Consider the following 15,221-nt stretch of genomic DNA (forward strand, 5'->3'; position numbering starts at 1 on the left):
CGACTATGGTCAGAAATCGAGCAGTAAATATTTCTCTGGACGTTTGCGCTCGTAAACGAGGCACAAATGCTGTCCGCAATTTTTCCCTTTCATCATAACTAAACCAGCTTAATCCAATTATCCGCTCTTTCTACTGAGAAAAGCTGCTGATAAACCGCCTCTAATCAAATCCAACACGTAACCATGCCTGGATTGTCACTTTTCCAGTTCGCACTTCGCAGGCAGCAAAGCAGCGGTGTACCGCACTTCCGTTGCGATATACCGTTGTACCGTTTGCTGTACTTCCTCAGCGATTTCCGTTTTTACTTTCCAGGCTTGGATTTTGCCGGTAAAGGTTGCAGAACGTGATGGAGGACCTTTGTGCGATTAGCCGAATTAATTCGTTACCTAAACTGCACAAGTCGATATATAGAAATGCACATATAGAAATTTTATCGGTCACGGATTCATTAGCAAAAATCCCGTCGCGAACGAAGAAATAAAGCTCTTCCACACGTCATGCGTTAATAAGTTATGGTGGAATCCGTTTCCTTCACGAGCCTGGCTTTTTAACAAATTTCTCAGGAAGCGCGAGCTGGCCTTGGAGAAATTACCGGTGGGATGGGAGTTTTCTCCGGAAGCACATTTGCGTGCTGCACTGTATCGATTACTTGTCGGTTGTTCTGTATAAAGCTTCCGACTTCAAACCGATACACGGCCATACCGTGATTTACGATATTCCGTTGTAACTGGATAGAGGAAAATGTCGTCCGACGCGGTGAGGTACGGTCACTCGGCCTTTGACGATGAACCGTTAGCCAATGGAACCATGGAAGCCGGCATCATCTACGGTCATATTTTGGACAATAATCCGCCATTGAAGTACTTCTTCGTTGCGGTATTAATTCTGCAGAGCATTTTCGGGACATGCGGAAATCTGCTGGTAAGTTGAGATCATTTAAGTTTTCATACGAGTACATCAGATTATACACTATATTTTATTACACAATATTATGCATTACAACATTATTATACATAATCTTTCCAAATTTATTTTAATTTATAATTATGATATCTTGTTTCATACGCCTGATTTATTCCTGTGCAATGGAAAGCCCGAAGAATAAAAAACAAAGAATTTTTTAACCATAAGGCTGATATCTAGCGTACTATAAGATATCCTGCATTACTATAAGAGGATTGTTCAACAACGTATTTAATATACAGTTTATTCAATTTGACAACATCGACAATTTAACTGCTGCCTCGGTTCGTATATTATTCGCATTCACATATTATTTCAGATCGTAATACTGTAATATTCGGATAGCTACTCGCTTTAGGTGCAAGTAACCATGCGAAAAATCGCAAATTACAGCGTTCGAGTCAATTACGTATTTCCGCTTAGAGCAGGTGCCACAAATAGCACAGCCGCCATTTGCAAATCTATGCAACAAAATGAGCACTCGCGGTCCTGCTACAGTATATACTCACTTTCCACAATAATAAACACAGGAAATCCCCATTTCTTTGCTCGTTGCTGTAAATAGAATGCGGATCGAATAGCAACAAGAGGGCAGTAATGCAAATACTGGGTTTGTTTTCCTGGCAGAGTCAGTACCGGTTGTCTGACCGTTGAGAAGGAATATCTGCTCTGTTATGTAGTGCTGCGTTGTAAAAGATGCACATACAGGTATTCACGCGACGCAACTTCCTGGGTTGTTTGTTCGGAGCAGTGCAAAGGAATAACAAGAACACGAAACCATTAGACGCAACCTAGACGCTCCAGGCACGATGCTACCCTAATTACGCACATGTAATGCATGAGTTTCCTGGCACAGCAGTCTTGTAAATTATGTGGTCGTCCTCAAACTGCGGTATGCCTACCATTTTTTTAATATTTACGGAGATCGCAAAATATAAGCGCTAATATCAATTAACGGCGAACAACAAAGCGGAAATCAGCAAAACGTGCAGCATATTAGCGTGTATCTCGTGGGAATTTTCGGGGAACCCTTGGCCAAAATTTTATAAAGAAAAAGTATTGTCAACAAGGGAAACTGATTTCTGTCATCGTACATAGCATTATTCAATATTACTCATCAAGTTTTCTTGTATAATATTATTACTGTATGTATATTATTTGTATGTGTTGTATTGTACGAGATATTTGTATGCGCTGTATCTGTATATAATTATTCATCAAGTTTTGTGTGTCATGTGTGTATTATGTGTTTGGCGTTCCTGTAAATTATCCATGGTTCTGGTAGTACATTATGAGCCCATGCTGTACAATCTGCTGTAATAATTACTTTTAACAAAAGCCGATGACTGCCTAGATCATTGGAGCTGTTTTCGCAATCGACGCCCTACGGCATACCGGCAATTTCTTCATCATCAATTTGGCCATCGCTGACCTGTGCATCACCGCAGTCGCACAGCCCTCCAACGTTTTTGGTAATCAACAATAAAAATATTTTATTGGAAGGCTGCGATAAGGTGTATGCTATAAAAGAAAATGATAGTCTTGATTTACCTACACCATTCGTTGAGAGAGACAAACTTGGATTACGTAGGGAAAACATTTTATTTATACAGCAAAATTTATTCTTTTCAATCAAGCTATGTTTGCCTGTATCATCAATACATACTCTGGATATAGAATACAGTATAAAACGACTTTGTTGTTTCAAGCTGACCCGTAACCAGAGTTCCAGCGGAAATTTTCCAGAAGTTAAACTATAGCATTGTATGAGAAAGTTTCTCCAAGGTTCAGTAACTAGCGTCGGCAGTGAAAAGACTTTAGTAACTGTATTCCGATAATTCTGTGAGCACCAAAAAGTTTGACTCAGGGCAAATTCTAGTTCATCGGTTTATGCACAAGGATTATTTGTTGAATTGCCTGTCAAATAAAGTATAAGCCATCCTGAATTTGCTTGCAAAATTTTTAATTCTTAGTTAAACTAGCGGTACGCACGGCGGAGCACGAATTAGAAAACACTAGGTATCCGAAGTAAACGTCGGAATTTTACACGTTCACATTCACAACGGTCTTTTCCTTGCATTACTTAGTCTACACCTTGTGACCAGATTATTATTTCGACTGTTCACTAGTTTGACGAATTTTTGTGTGAAATGTAATTAGTGCTTTGTTCCATAGGAGCGTTATACGGAGAAAGCTTTTTTGCTCCACGACAGGCTTACTGCTCCGGTAAGTCTGTGTTTCTCCACTGTTAACAGTGCAGCTGTTGCTATAATTAGGCCAATGCTCAAGCCGACCTGTGACCTTTGCTTAGAAAACCTAAGGAAACGTACGTTACATAAGAAATATTAAACGACACGGCGTATGTGTACGTCGAACAGCACACTTATCTCTATAGGTTAAATTACACTCACTTCTGTATAACCGAGACAAAATCCACACCCAGTTATTAAAGAAAATATCTACTATACCATAGAACTACATCGTCATGTAAAATACTCTGATTAACTTGGTTTCTAGCCGTTTCCACACTGTGTGCTACCGGTTGCCTATCATCCTGCTGGAACATGATGATGATCAGCATCAACCGGTGGGCGAAATTCATTATCCTTTTAAATAAATCCATTCTAGGAGATATTAAAATTGCATTACTTATTGAACATTAATTATGGATGGATGATACAGGTACACCCTCATCTGCAAATGGCCATATTATGAAAAGATCTATACCAAGATCAACACGGGCCTGATGTGCTTATTGTGCTGGATCATCATCTACAGCATCGAATCGCCGAATCATTTGGGTTGGGGGGATCTGCGCTATTCCAACGTGTTCTATCTGTGCACTTTCGCCAACCATGTCCATTCCTACGCGCTGTTCTATATTCTGGTGGGCGTGGCCACACCGCTGACCATCACTTTCATCATGTATCTGCAGATTTACGTGCGGGTGAAGAACTCCAAGATGACCCGCAGCATGATTCTCAGCGGAGCGAACGCGCCAGTCGCTCCGGTGTCGGCTGGCAACACTTCCGGTCAGTTATGCAGTTGTACGGTGTAAATAATGAAAACGAATCCGCGCTTATGTCGGGTGTTTCGTACTGATTGAAAATTTACGAATAAAGTTTTTACCAAATTACGACACTTTTACTACAGAGTATATTTAAGTACCGTCAAGTACGCACAATTTAAGGGATTTGGCCCGGTACATAGCATCAAATTTGTATACATCCACGGCAACTTTCGCTGTTGCGCACTCCCAAACACTTTTGCATTACTTTATGATATTCTGTAGCCAAAGGATTCGTGTAGGTGTACATTGCGAAATTCGAAAACGTACATTACGATGAAGATCGTTTTGGTACCGAACCAGCTTTCTACAATTTTTTTCAAATTTTTAATAAATTTTAAAAATTTAAAAAATTAACTTAAAATTTGAAAAAAATCGTAGAAAGCTAGTTCGATACCAAAACGATCTTCATCGTAATGTACGTTTTCGAGCAAAATTTGAAGAGCATCGGTTCATAATGAGACTTTTGGTACACTTCTGCGCGTTTAAACTTTTGGAATTCTCTTTCATTAATAACTCCCGAACCGGATGTTGCGCGCACAAACGGTTTTTTCGCCTATGTATACGAATCCTTTGGCTACAGAATATCATTAAGTAATGCAAAAAAGTGTTTGGGAGTGTGCAACAGCGAAAGTTCCCGTGTATGTACCCGAATTTGGTACTACGTACCGGGCCAAATCCCTTAAAACGTTATTCTAGTGGTACTTTACGTCGGGCCGATTTGAAAGACAGACCAGCTGAATACATATATATGACCAAACTTGTTATGGCAAAACCAACACACTTTTTGATCTCAAGATTTTACAGCCTTCACTCAGAATCATAACTTTGCGCCACATGTTTTGCAACTTTCACTCACTTTTGCAATATGCGTATGATTTGTAAGGTCGCAGAATCACAGTGCTGTCCTATGAAAATAACAGAAAGAACTTATAACCCAAAACTGTAATAAAACAATAATTAATTAAGACTTTGGCAACCTTTCCCGTTTTCGATTTTCAGGCGCCACTACGGCTTCCGGTACGCAGTCCACATCATCTGCACCAACGACTGCGGCAGAACAATCAATGTTGGCCAGCGTCACCCAAAAATTCCAAGAAGACTTAAAGATCATCTACGCTCTTTTTCGCGTCTACTTAATCTTTATGCTGATGTGGGCGCCGCTTGTCCTCCTGATCCTGATTGGTCATCCGGAAGATGAAGAACAACGGCTCCATCACGGCTGGTACATCACCTCCCTCATCATCGCCCACGGCAACAGCTCCATCAACTGTCTGGTGTACGCGTACACCATCGATCACTTCCGTGCCGGCTACTCGAAACTTTTGGGTTGCCAGTCCAAGACGAAGCTCAGCCGGGTGCGTTCTCGCCGGCAAACCGGGACCGAGTCCTTCAAACGGCGTAAGGCGATGCCGGACGAGATGTTCAGCGGAGTACCGGTGACCAGTAATGCTCTGCTGTTGTCAACGGAGTCCTCCAGTCTGCGCACAGAGGCTAGTAGCGTCTTCGTGCGATCACCGGTGACGGAGATATCACCGCTGGCCGAGAGTGTGGAAACTCGTTCGAGATTATTTACAGAATCGTCGTGCATTGCAGTTAAACGAGATTCTTAGGAGTCTAGATGCTTAAATGATTTATGGTGTATACTTTAATTTTCGATATTGACGTAGGGTCGATATTCCGGACCGCTAACGAGATCTGGAAATGGTCTTCAGCAACTTATCTAGTTTTATTCTTTCAAGTATTCCATAATCGGTGTTCTCAAATAGCTTTATAATCACAAAATTAATTGTTTTTAAAGCATTTTCTACGATATGGCTGCTTTTCACTGCGGGTCTGTTGCATTTTTACCGGAAATACATACCAAGCTGGTAATTCGGTTGGTCTCACCATCCGTCATCGGCGGATTAGCATCTGCATATTACATACAAACGAAAACATGAGACCATACTTACTAAGGTTTGAAATAACACCGGCGACCCTTACAGAAATTCTAAGACGGAATCGTACGATACTGTCCATCTTTCTGTAGAATTTAGTAATCGTAAACTATATTACTTTGATTTGATCTTTAAGATTCTCCATTTTGTAGATTCTGTACATTATTAGCTCGATACAGATCGGCAGTTGTTTGTTCCAGTTGTAAGAATGTTGAGATTAAAGTTATAACCCAAACTTTGGTAAACATCAGGCTACAAGACCATAATTATATATTAGTAGATCCTCTTAAAAGATACGTATAAGATCGCTTTAAGAAAACATCCGAAAACAAAGGTGTCAAATGCCCGGACAAAACGTTGCACTAGCGAAATACCAACAAATTAGTAAACAAGTATATCCTCGCATATCACACTGCGTGCAACACGCAAGATATATGGTGTCCCGTGTAATTCGACGGGCACCAGTCGACATCCAGAGAATGGAGAGTCCCATTTCGCGAACCGCGCAGCAGCGCCACCACGTTGCATAGGTTTGAGCTCAGCGTGCAGACCACGTCATCGGCCAACGCCAGTATGGTGACCTCCAGAATCAGTTGCGTCGTATGCTTAACCCAGTACGCTCTATCCAACCGTGTCACGTGGTGATTCACCTGCTTTAGGGGATTGACAAACAACTGTTTCGGATTAAATCCATGCACTTGCGACAGATCAACAATACTGTGCACACTGCACGTGTCCTTCCGCAACAGATTCCGCAGCAATTCAAAGGCTGCCTCGTCATCGGTCATGACAAAAACCACACAGCGTGCATAAGCTTCAGTCTCCAAAATTTTGCGAATTTCTTCGGCAAAGCGTTCAATGGGAATATCAGCCATTTCCTTGCTGGTGATCTTGTCCGTGCGGCGCATGTGAACACCGATGAATCCGTTGGATAAAGCGCTGGATAGGAGCACTTTAATAAACTCACGAAATTCCGGTTTTAACTGCCACAAAGATTTGGCAAGCAAGGATTTGGTGCGAAATTCCCCGGGAAAATCTATCTGGTACAGTTTCCTAATGACGTAACGCATTTGGTCGAATTCTGGAGCGGAGTTCAGCGGAGCGGCGTCCACATCCTTCGAGACCGTTACAGTGTTATTTTCGTACGTTACAGTGTATGTGCCACCATGGCGCAATAATCGCTCGGCCTGCCAGTCAGACAAATCGGCCATTAAAGGGCACTGAGTGGAACGGGCGAAATCGTCAAAATATGTGGCCAGATTTTCGTAAGGCCATTCGTGGTGTACCAGCTGATAGCGTCGCCCTGTCTTCTGGGCAATGTGATACGCGCCTAGTCCATTGCTTAGATAGGAGCCAAATCCCAATCCAGGGCTGTGTCCCAGAAATCCACCGAAAAGACGCCGGTTGGGATGACAGTCGTTGGTGTATGCCGTCATAAATTGTTTAACCTGTATGAAATGATTGGTTAAGTGTTTTCGTAAAAAAAAATTCACACTATCCGGTTTACAGATAACAAAACTATGAACATAATATTACATGAAACCGCGAGGCAGTCATAAACTGAATCTACCTTTAAATTAGAATATACAGTAGCTAGCTATAAAAAGAATTATAAAATATTTGCTAAAGCTAAAATACTAAGTTATCTAAAAATTAAATATATTTCATTGGCAGTTTAATTTAATGAAAACCACACTCTGACTCACCGAATTTGAAAGAAAAATCCTCCGAACTTTTTCATTAAATGCATCGACATAGGAATTCCAAGCATCGTCCTGAACAATCAGGCAAGTCAGGTCGAAACTGGTGATATGAAAAAATCGAGGAGTGACCCCCGATGAACGTGATGTATTGTTGGTTTGCTGACCACAGGAGGTCATGCAAGGTATTTCGCAATAAACAACATTTGACTGTTGTTCAGTATACAGATAAACCGGGGCAAAATAATAGATTATGGAGAAACTCATAAAAGCACCACCTGCCAGGATAACCACAACAGGATGACAAAGGCGGAAAGTGGACACTTTTACTGAGATAAATGCCATAACATCCAAGTGGAAAGCCTCAGTTTCAGCCCATCACCTGCAATCTTTAGAATAATGTACAATTTCAGCGTTTACAATTTCAGTCCTTCAGCATCATTTAAATCTTAATTATAATACTGTTATATTCGAAATTACAACAACTGCTTCCATTCGTCCAGTTTCTGCTGGAATAATGGAAGCCGTAAAAATTACATACAAGTAAATTTGAATGGTTAGAAAGTTTAACTATAAATAAATTCGGGAAAGAAGAAAACCGATCTTTTGTAAGGTATACCGCGATCAGAAGCTGCTCTGCTGTCAAGTGCGGTGCTTGAGAAAGTGATGACGTTATGCATTAAATTACATACTGGGCACAACAATTACGAATGCACTCCTACTAGAATTTGTGTCTGCTGCTTAACTTATCTGTATTTATTACCACTGCACTTTCACTGGCGTACGTTTTATGTTGTAAAACATTCCGCCTTCTCATCGCATCGTTTCAGGAAAACCAAGGAATGTTTTGAACGTATTCACTGGGCCATCATTTGGTCATAATCGTTTTTATGCCGAGAACGTTAGTGCTAGACACTAGACAGATCGGGCGTCCAGACAGAGCGGGCGTTCTCACATGCTCCGTTATTGCCACATAAAATTGTTTACATACAAAAGATACCAGTACCTGCAGCTGGATTAAGGGAAGTGTGTCGGTACATAGCGCCAAGTTCTTATTCGTGGGCAATAATATTATATGCGCAAAAACTTTACGTTTCGCTCACTTCCAAACACTTTTTGCAGTGGCATTAATTTTTGTAAGGAAGTGGTTAATGTAGTTGTAATTACTATGACTAATGTACCGACCTTTCTTGGCGACAGTTGGGTCTGATTGTGTTGCTTTTCATGTTGTGTATGGATAACGGGGTACTCCCCTAAACTGGTTACCGGCAGGATAACTCCTGTTCGGCCAGAAATCGAAACATCTCTTGAACCTAATTCTAGCCGTATTAACATCCAATAATGACTGCGGCGCAATTACCTGTAGAGTTCATCAGCTATGCCTCAGGACTAGTCGTTTTCCCGTAACGGTATAGCCATGAATATTCAGTTAGTTAGTTTAGATGTTAATGTTTGAACATACAAGTAAAGGAAAATGAAAATTAATAAATTTACTTTATACAGCCATTATATAAACTTGTCTTTGTACTGAACCAAGCTGCAGTCAACGCGAATCGAAACCTGTTCAGTACGGTTTGAGCTGGTTGTAGAACGTACTGACGAAGTGTGTAAACAAACCTCAACACTACTCGTACTGAAAATAGACTCACGGCCTAAGATCATTAATTTATGCATGACCGGTTACAGTCCCTTATCTCCAGTGCAACATCTGAATGGTGCTCTCAAAGTACAGGTAGATGTTTTTAAACACAATTTTAATCAGGGGGCGACCACGATGATAATTATTTGTTACGCTTGAGAATATGGTCTTTCACAGTAGAAAATTTAATATACAGTAGTTGTAGTATATTATGCTAAAATTAATAATACCTGTTGCTTCGCAACACTAGGCAGGCAGTGCCAGGCACCTGTTTAAAACACCACCCTGGTCTTTCGTATTACTGCCTGAGGGTGTAGTCAAATTTTATGTCTGCAGCTAACGGACTCTGATAAAGTACTGCTGGATATACATTGTATCAATATCTGTATGATTGTGTCGTGCTGAAGATGCATTATAAGATAAAATTAATGCTAACATGATACAACATCGCGCTGCGGCATGCATTTGCTATCGTGCTATCATTAATTTTGAGTTTTAGTGAGATGCTGCACTTTTCATGCATTACGCACAAATGATAAATAAGAACATTCTTACATTTTTTTATAATTTTGATTGTACTTGTTTTTTTTTTTATTCGCAAATCCATATCAGCGACAGCGAGCACCACTCAGTAAATAAAATCAAATGAAAAATTTGTCCCAGTTAACATTTTTTATGCACTAGCACTTATTTAACCATGTATGTAAGAAATATCCGTCGTCTGGATCCATAATTTTACATAACTGAGCTTTATTTCCGTTGATTCCGTACAAATTGTATTAATATTCTAGAGGCATTAATTTAAAAGATATCTGCTAGTTCAGCAATCTGCGTGCATTTTCGACGGTGTAGAGAGCATGCTTATCTGTAGCGCCATGGCAATGCGTGGTGGTAGGATAGGAATACACATCCAATTCAGAAGCGTGATTGAGTAGCAATTTTGACTTTTGTTGAAATTATTGCAGTCCTTGCCATTTTGCAATTCATGCCAATAAAAATAACTGAAATTCGTTTTATCGTTAGAGCACCGGATTTCCTTAATTCAGCCGACAATTTATTTCTAGCCCCATAATGCTAAGGTTGTTAAATAATATTGCACGCTTGTCCAGCTGAATCGAAGCACACCTGCAACAGTACGCTCCTTTAGTTATGGTTCCACCATTTCCCTCACGTGCTCGTGGTAAGCTTTACCTCAATAGCGGTGGAACCGGCGATGTACGGGGATGCGGTTAACTGCGGTGCAACGGAGAACAACAACGTCTGGCATCCCGAATAGTTGATACTGCCGGGATAATTGGACGCCCCATAGATCCCTGCTTTACTGGTAGTGGGGATGTTCAGCAAGGCATTGTAATTACTAACGAGAATGACACCCGGATTGGCACCGTAATCCAGCACGGCCGGCGAATATATAGCCGGTGGTCCGGCTTGGCTCGTGAGATCGGTCAATGCGGCTCCCAGCCCGTTGGTAGGACAACTGCAGTCTACCGGCATATCCCATATTAAGTCGGTACCGTCCGGGACATTGCTAGCCTGTCAGACAAAATTCCATTTATCACTATCGAAAACCTAAGGAGTGTAAAATAGTGCAATGCCAAAGAATTTACCATTATGGTCAGTTGCGGATAATCGTTATAGGCAGAATTCATCGGGTCCGGAGGGTATCCAGGGCAAAATGTTGTGCCGTTGACTGGTCCGGTCAGTTTTATGGTGCAGCTGGCAAACCGGAACTGGCGCACGAATAACAATATTTCTGACAATATTTTTTAAACGGATTTTTTTGTATCTTCCTGTCGCATTGTGGTACAAAAAGCGGGCTATATTACTGATGCGTTCTAACCGCGTTGTATATCTCTTACCGTAACACTGACGGAACTGGACACCGAGAGGCTAAGGTCAAAGTTAAAGTATGTAAACTGGTAGACCTGGGTAGCATCTTCAGTTACAGCCACGCTGTTTCTATAGATCAGTCCGGTGGTTGGATCCACCGTAATCAGCTGTTGCATGGCTCCATTGCTGCTGTATATCAGATCCGTAGCGATGTAGTTTCTGGAGGTAGCGTTGCCACAGCCATTCCACAGCTAAGGGAGATATGAGGCTGCTTTAAAAAGCTAACGTAAAGCACACTAGAAGAACCGTAAAATTTCGGACGATGATGTAATGCTTTCGGGCTGTCAGATCGGTAGAATTATTAGAGTTTGGACCGACTGCACACATATTTAATTTAACCGCTTCGGTGAAAGGTGTTTCTGTTATGACTCTCGTTTGTTTTAATATTCAGTTTCTACTTACATGACGATACTTATTAAAAATATTTACGTAGTGGTCAAACATTAAATTTATTGTTTCATTTTTGTTGCACTGTGCCACAGAAAAGCGCTAAACTACTTACTGTAAGTTCGATCCCTTCCACGCGTGTCAGGGTATAATCGCATGGCACATCCACACAGCTGACTGATGCCGAAATCTGCAGATCCCGGCACAGTGGCGGAATATCTAAGCATGATGTACACCCAAGACACGGCACTACACAGCTACTGCCCACAATACAAACACCAATTGTAACAACAGTCACGCAAAACAGGTGCATGTTGCAGGCAACTTACACGTACGTAATTACGCCACAAAGCTCCAAGTGTTGTTACTGAACTAGCATGGGATATTTTGCTCCCCAAAGAAATGAGCTGCTTAAATAGTATTTTAGGGCCTCGGAGTTTTATAGATTATTTTGCAGTTGATGTACAGTTATTTACATTATATAAACCAACGACACATTATTTAACTTAGCGCCGCATTAAATGAGCTTAGTGGAAAATTATCAAACATCCAAGGAAGTCGGAGACGTCTGATCTCATGTGCGGTACTGCGGAACAAAATGTTCGGAAAAGACGGCAACTTAAAACGGTGCACAGGTGCTCGGTGAAAGCAGCTAAGCAAAAGGAATTCATGCAACGGCATTCCATGCAAGGCCAGAATTATTTTATGTGTTTCACTGAGCCACCAAGAGGCCGTAATATTTTTACGGAAATCACGTTATTTTTAGACAGGTCAGCGTCCATGATATCTCACGTTCATTTTATTGTCGCATAAAATTGTTTACACACCCAGGATATCTGGATTGTATACGGTTTGCAGCACTTACAACGATGCCACTATAAGATACGTAACATAAGTTGCATGTATTATGCCGCCATGGCCACAAACAATCATCACGAGTACCCCGTGTTTTATCAGTAAAATTAATCTCAGATGTGCACAGCAAATCTGCTACAAAAGGCCACTAACTACGACATTCCACCGTATATTACGTATAAAGCATTCCATGTACCAAGTTTTAAAAATTTCGATAGACACTACTGTACAGCTTTACCCAATGAACACCGAAGCTCGAAAGCTGTAGAAGAGCAAGTAAACTTTATTACATTATGTGGTTCTGAACAGTTTTGTCATGTTTACTGCTTTCTGTGTCAATGTCTGCAGCCTAGCGGGGGCTGCAAAGACAATAAACTTCATTATTATTATTTATTATTATTTACTCTTCTAGTTATTCAGAACAATCTACAGTTCCCAAAACAGAAGCCACGTTTCGGTGCCATAACATAGTGTACTAATAAAACTACGGAAAGCCAGAGACTAAAGTGTCAATGGTATCTGTTTCGAGAAATTTTAGACATTTGTAAAAAAGTACTTGAAAGGTTACGTTGAGCAGCAACCCCGGCAAGTGGTCCAGGTTGATGTCGACAAGGACGTAATAAAGAGATATTACACAGTATCCGGTTTCGACCACACTACAGGATCGTGTTGCTCGGTAAATTAAAAACTAACGTCCTAGAAATAAATACGTTATTACCCTTTAAGTATGCACGAGTGCCGGCAGTATCGCATTCAGTAATTATCACTAATCCGAAAATGGAGTGTCGTTCCTTCTTGGCTGCGCCAACGGTCGATTGGTTTCCGTGTTAGCCACGGCTGGTTACTTTTCTTCAACGAAGTATGCCGTTCCTGTCTAACTGCTGCTGCACGTTATCGATTTGTTATTATAGCGTAATCCTCAGTCTTTTATATCCTTATCAAGTTTTATTTTACGCCTTGATATGACACATACGGCACTCGCTGTAATAATTTTTCTGAATACTTATTTAGCAAATAGCCAAATAAATCTAGTCTCCATATCGTCCGGGCGTAGTGGACACAGTGGGTACAGAGTCATGGTGCCGCTGTTTCAAACCGTCGCCGCCGAATTAGAAGACAGCTATGCGACAACCCATAATATCTCGGTGACAACCAAATACGGGGATCCCGTAATTCCTTGCACGGATATGGAATTAGATTTGATTATGGCGAGTTTACAGGACTTGTACAGGGATGGACAACTACACGAGAACGGATTAACGGTTATAGTACCGTCCACCGGTAGGCGGATACGATCACATGCATGACTTCCCAGGTTGTAAAGGTTAAAAGCGTCTTTGATAATTCTGGGTGTGTTTGGCAGTGTGCGGCAATTATTTTCTACATGTTGGAGATTTTGCTCGGGAACTGGACATCACGGCGCTTTCATGGTACGATGAAATGCGTCATGACTTTTACCGCTACCATTCATTACTGCTATTCAGTGGGATTTTTTAAATGTTGCAAAACTTCTGAAAACACAAAAAGTCGGAATTAAAAAGTAATGTTTTGTTACGCCTGTGTGAGGAGAGAAGCGGCTCATATACAGCGACAAAGTCTTTCAAGGATTTTCAACACACTGCGCCGTGGTGCAGTGTTCAATTCACCCATCGGTGCATTTTTCGGCCGTTTCTCGGTTTCCCTCGGATGGCGCCCTGCTTTGACCTGTAACAAATAAGTTTTCTTCAAGCTTTTTGTAAACCGAAGTAATAAAATTTGGTCAGAATACGCTTATCTAAAATTATTAAGTTCCATTAATAAACTGAACTTTTTTAGCACTTTGAATGATCCGTTTCTCACGGACCCCATTCGCTTTCCATCGGTAATATCGGCCGGTCCTTTGAACCTGCCCATGTTCGGCCACTCATTCCTGAGCATTATGGAGAATTTTCAATGGCATTCGGTGGCTGTATTAATCGATCGCATGTCAACGGATACGATCAATGCCCTGCGCTACAATCAGACATGCCGGTATTTTCTGGAAGCATTGTCCGGTTCCAATGTACAGGTGCAGCGGATTAATTTGGACTCGGATACGACGAATAGTGACGTCAACGGATGGCATTTTGCCTTACGGCTCGCTTCCGATTACACCAGAAGTAAGGGAGATATGTAACATAATTTTTGGAAATTAAGGGAATCGCTGTGGTGTAAAATGAACTTTATCCGCACCTTATAGCTTTGTAATCGATCATCCTCGATTTCTTGTAGTTATTGTCTCATGTACCACGTCCATCCGGCAGCATCGATTTCTGGTATATGTGATGAAAAAAGATGTTTGCGAATTATATTATTTTGTATTACATAAACCGAAGCTGTGTTTCTAGGCGGTTGCGGAAGAGCTTGGCTTTGCCAATGGTCAATACGTAAGCAACAGTCTTTTGCGCTGCAACTTTTTTTAAATTTTTCAGAAAGCTTAGCCTGCTTACGACTATTAAGATATTTCTCTGATAGGGAGTTTTAGAAAAGCATGTTTGGATTCATGAGAAAATAATTGCACACGTTGCTAATCACTAATTTAATTTTATTGAATTCGTCTCTTGTAATTCACTGTTGACGATAGGTCCCTTTAATAGGCTTTCATTTTTCCGTATTCGTTTCTTGTTCCGGATGATCTGCCATTTACATGCGGTGGAATGCGTTCGCACAATCAATCATGCGACTCGGTAACGGTCATGTCGGTACAGAACCCCGTTTAAACTTTAAAGTAAGAAGCTGATTTCTGCCGTAAATTGCAGAA

At 41.1% G+C, this 15,221-nt stretch overlaps 4 protein-coding genes across 7 annotated transcripts; 2 read left to right on the top strand and 2 right to left on the bottom strand.

The window, feature by feature from the left end:
- The first annotated feature begins 718 nt into the window (after positions 1-718).
- On the top strand, positions 719-5,709 carry LOC129581977 (melatonin receptor type 1B-like). The gene is made up of 6 exons (XM_055473312.1): positions 719-922; positions 2,319-2,436; positions 3,140-3,190; positions 3,482-3,551; positions 3,647-3,996; positions 5,034-5,709. Exons 1-6 carry the CDS (start codon positions 743-745, stop codon positions 5,642-5,644), a joined length of 1,380 nt encoding a protein of 459 aa, XP_055329287.1. The 5' UTR covers positions 719-742; the 3' UTR covers positions 5,645-5,709.
- A 495-nt stretch (positions 5,710-6,204) lies between these two features.
- On the bottom strand, positions 6,205-9,091 carry LOC129581929 (uncharacterized). Of its 4 annotated transcripts, none has more exons than XM_055473237.1 (3): positions 9,032-9,091; positions 7,678-8,053; positions 6,205-7,419 (listed from the first exon to the last, which is right to left on the bottom strand). In XM_055473237.1, exons 2-3 carry the CDS (start codon positions 8,014-8,016, stop codon positions 6,379-6,381), a joined length of 1,380 nt encoding a protein of 459 aa, XP_055329212.1. In that variant the 5' UTR covers positions 8,017-8,053; positions 9,032-9,091; the 3' UTR covers positions 6,205-6,378. The 4 variants fall into 4 exon arrangements, with proteins under 4 accessions (XP_055329212.1, XP_055329210.1, XP_055329211.1 ...); XM_055473235.1 differs by lacking the exon at positions 9,032-9,091 and adding an exon at positions 8,291-8,409 and having other exon boundaries at positions 7,678-8,060; XM_055473236.1 differs by lacking the exon at positions 9,032-9,091 and adding an exon at positions 8,291-8,402.
- A 1,151-nt stretch (positions 9,092-10,242) lies between these two features.
- Positions 10,243-13,032, bottom strand: LOC129581892 (uncharacterized). Its single transcript, XM_055473176.1, has 6 exons — positions 12,999-13,032; positions 11,703-11,806; positions 11,170-11,391; positions 10,918-11,040; positions 10,502-10,843; positions 10,243-10,435 (listed from the first exon to the last, which is right to left on the bottom strand). Exons 3-6 carry the CDS (start codon positions 11,314-11,316, stop codon positions 10,394-10,396), a joined length of 654 nt encoding a protein of 217 aa, XP_055329151.1. The 5' UTR covers positions 11,317-11,391; positions 11,703-11,806; positions 12,999-13,032; the 3' UTR covers positions 10,243-10,393.
- Positions 13,033-13,431: 399 nt separating this feature from the next.
- LOC129581704 (uncharacterized) lies at positions 13,432-15,180 on the top strand. Its single transcript, XM_055472918.1, has 6 exons — positions 13,432-13,723; positions 13,806-13,872; positions 14,258-14,580; positions 14,693-14,736; positions 14,809-14,847; positions 15,058-15,180. Exons 1-6 carry the CDS (start codon positions 13,519-13,521, stop codon positions 15,178-15,180), a joined length of 801 nt encoding a protein of 266 aa, XP_055328893.1. The 5' UTR covers positions 13,432-13,518.
- Positions 15,181-15,221: the final 41 nt, after the last annotated feature.

Source organism: Paramacrobiotus metropolitanus, unplaced genomic scaffold, assembly GCF_019649055.1.
Source record: "Paramacrobiotus metropolitanus isolate TYO unplaced genomic scaffold, Prichtersi_v1.0 Parri_scaffold0000006, whole genome shotgun sequence".
Taxonomy (NCBI): Eukaryota; Metazoa; Tardigrada; class Eutardigrada; order Parachela; family Macrobiotidae; genus Paramacrobiotus; species Paramacrobiotus metropolitanus.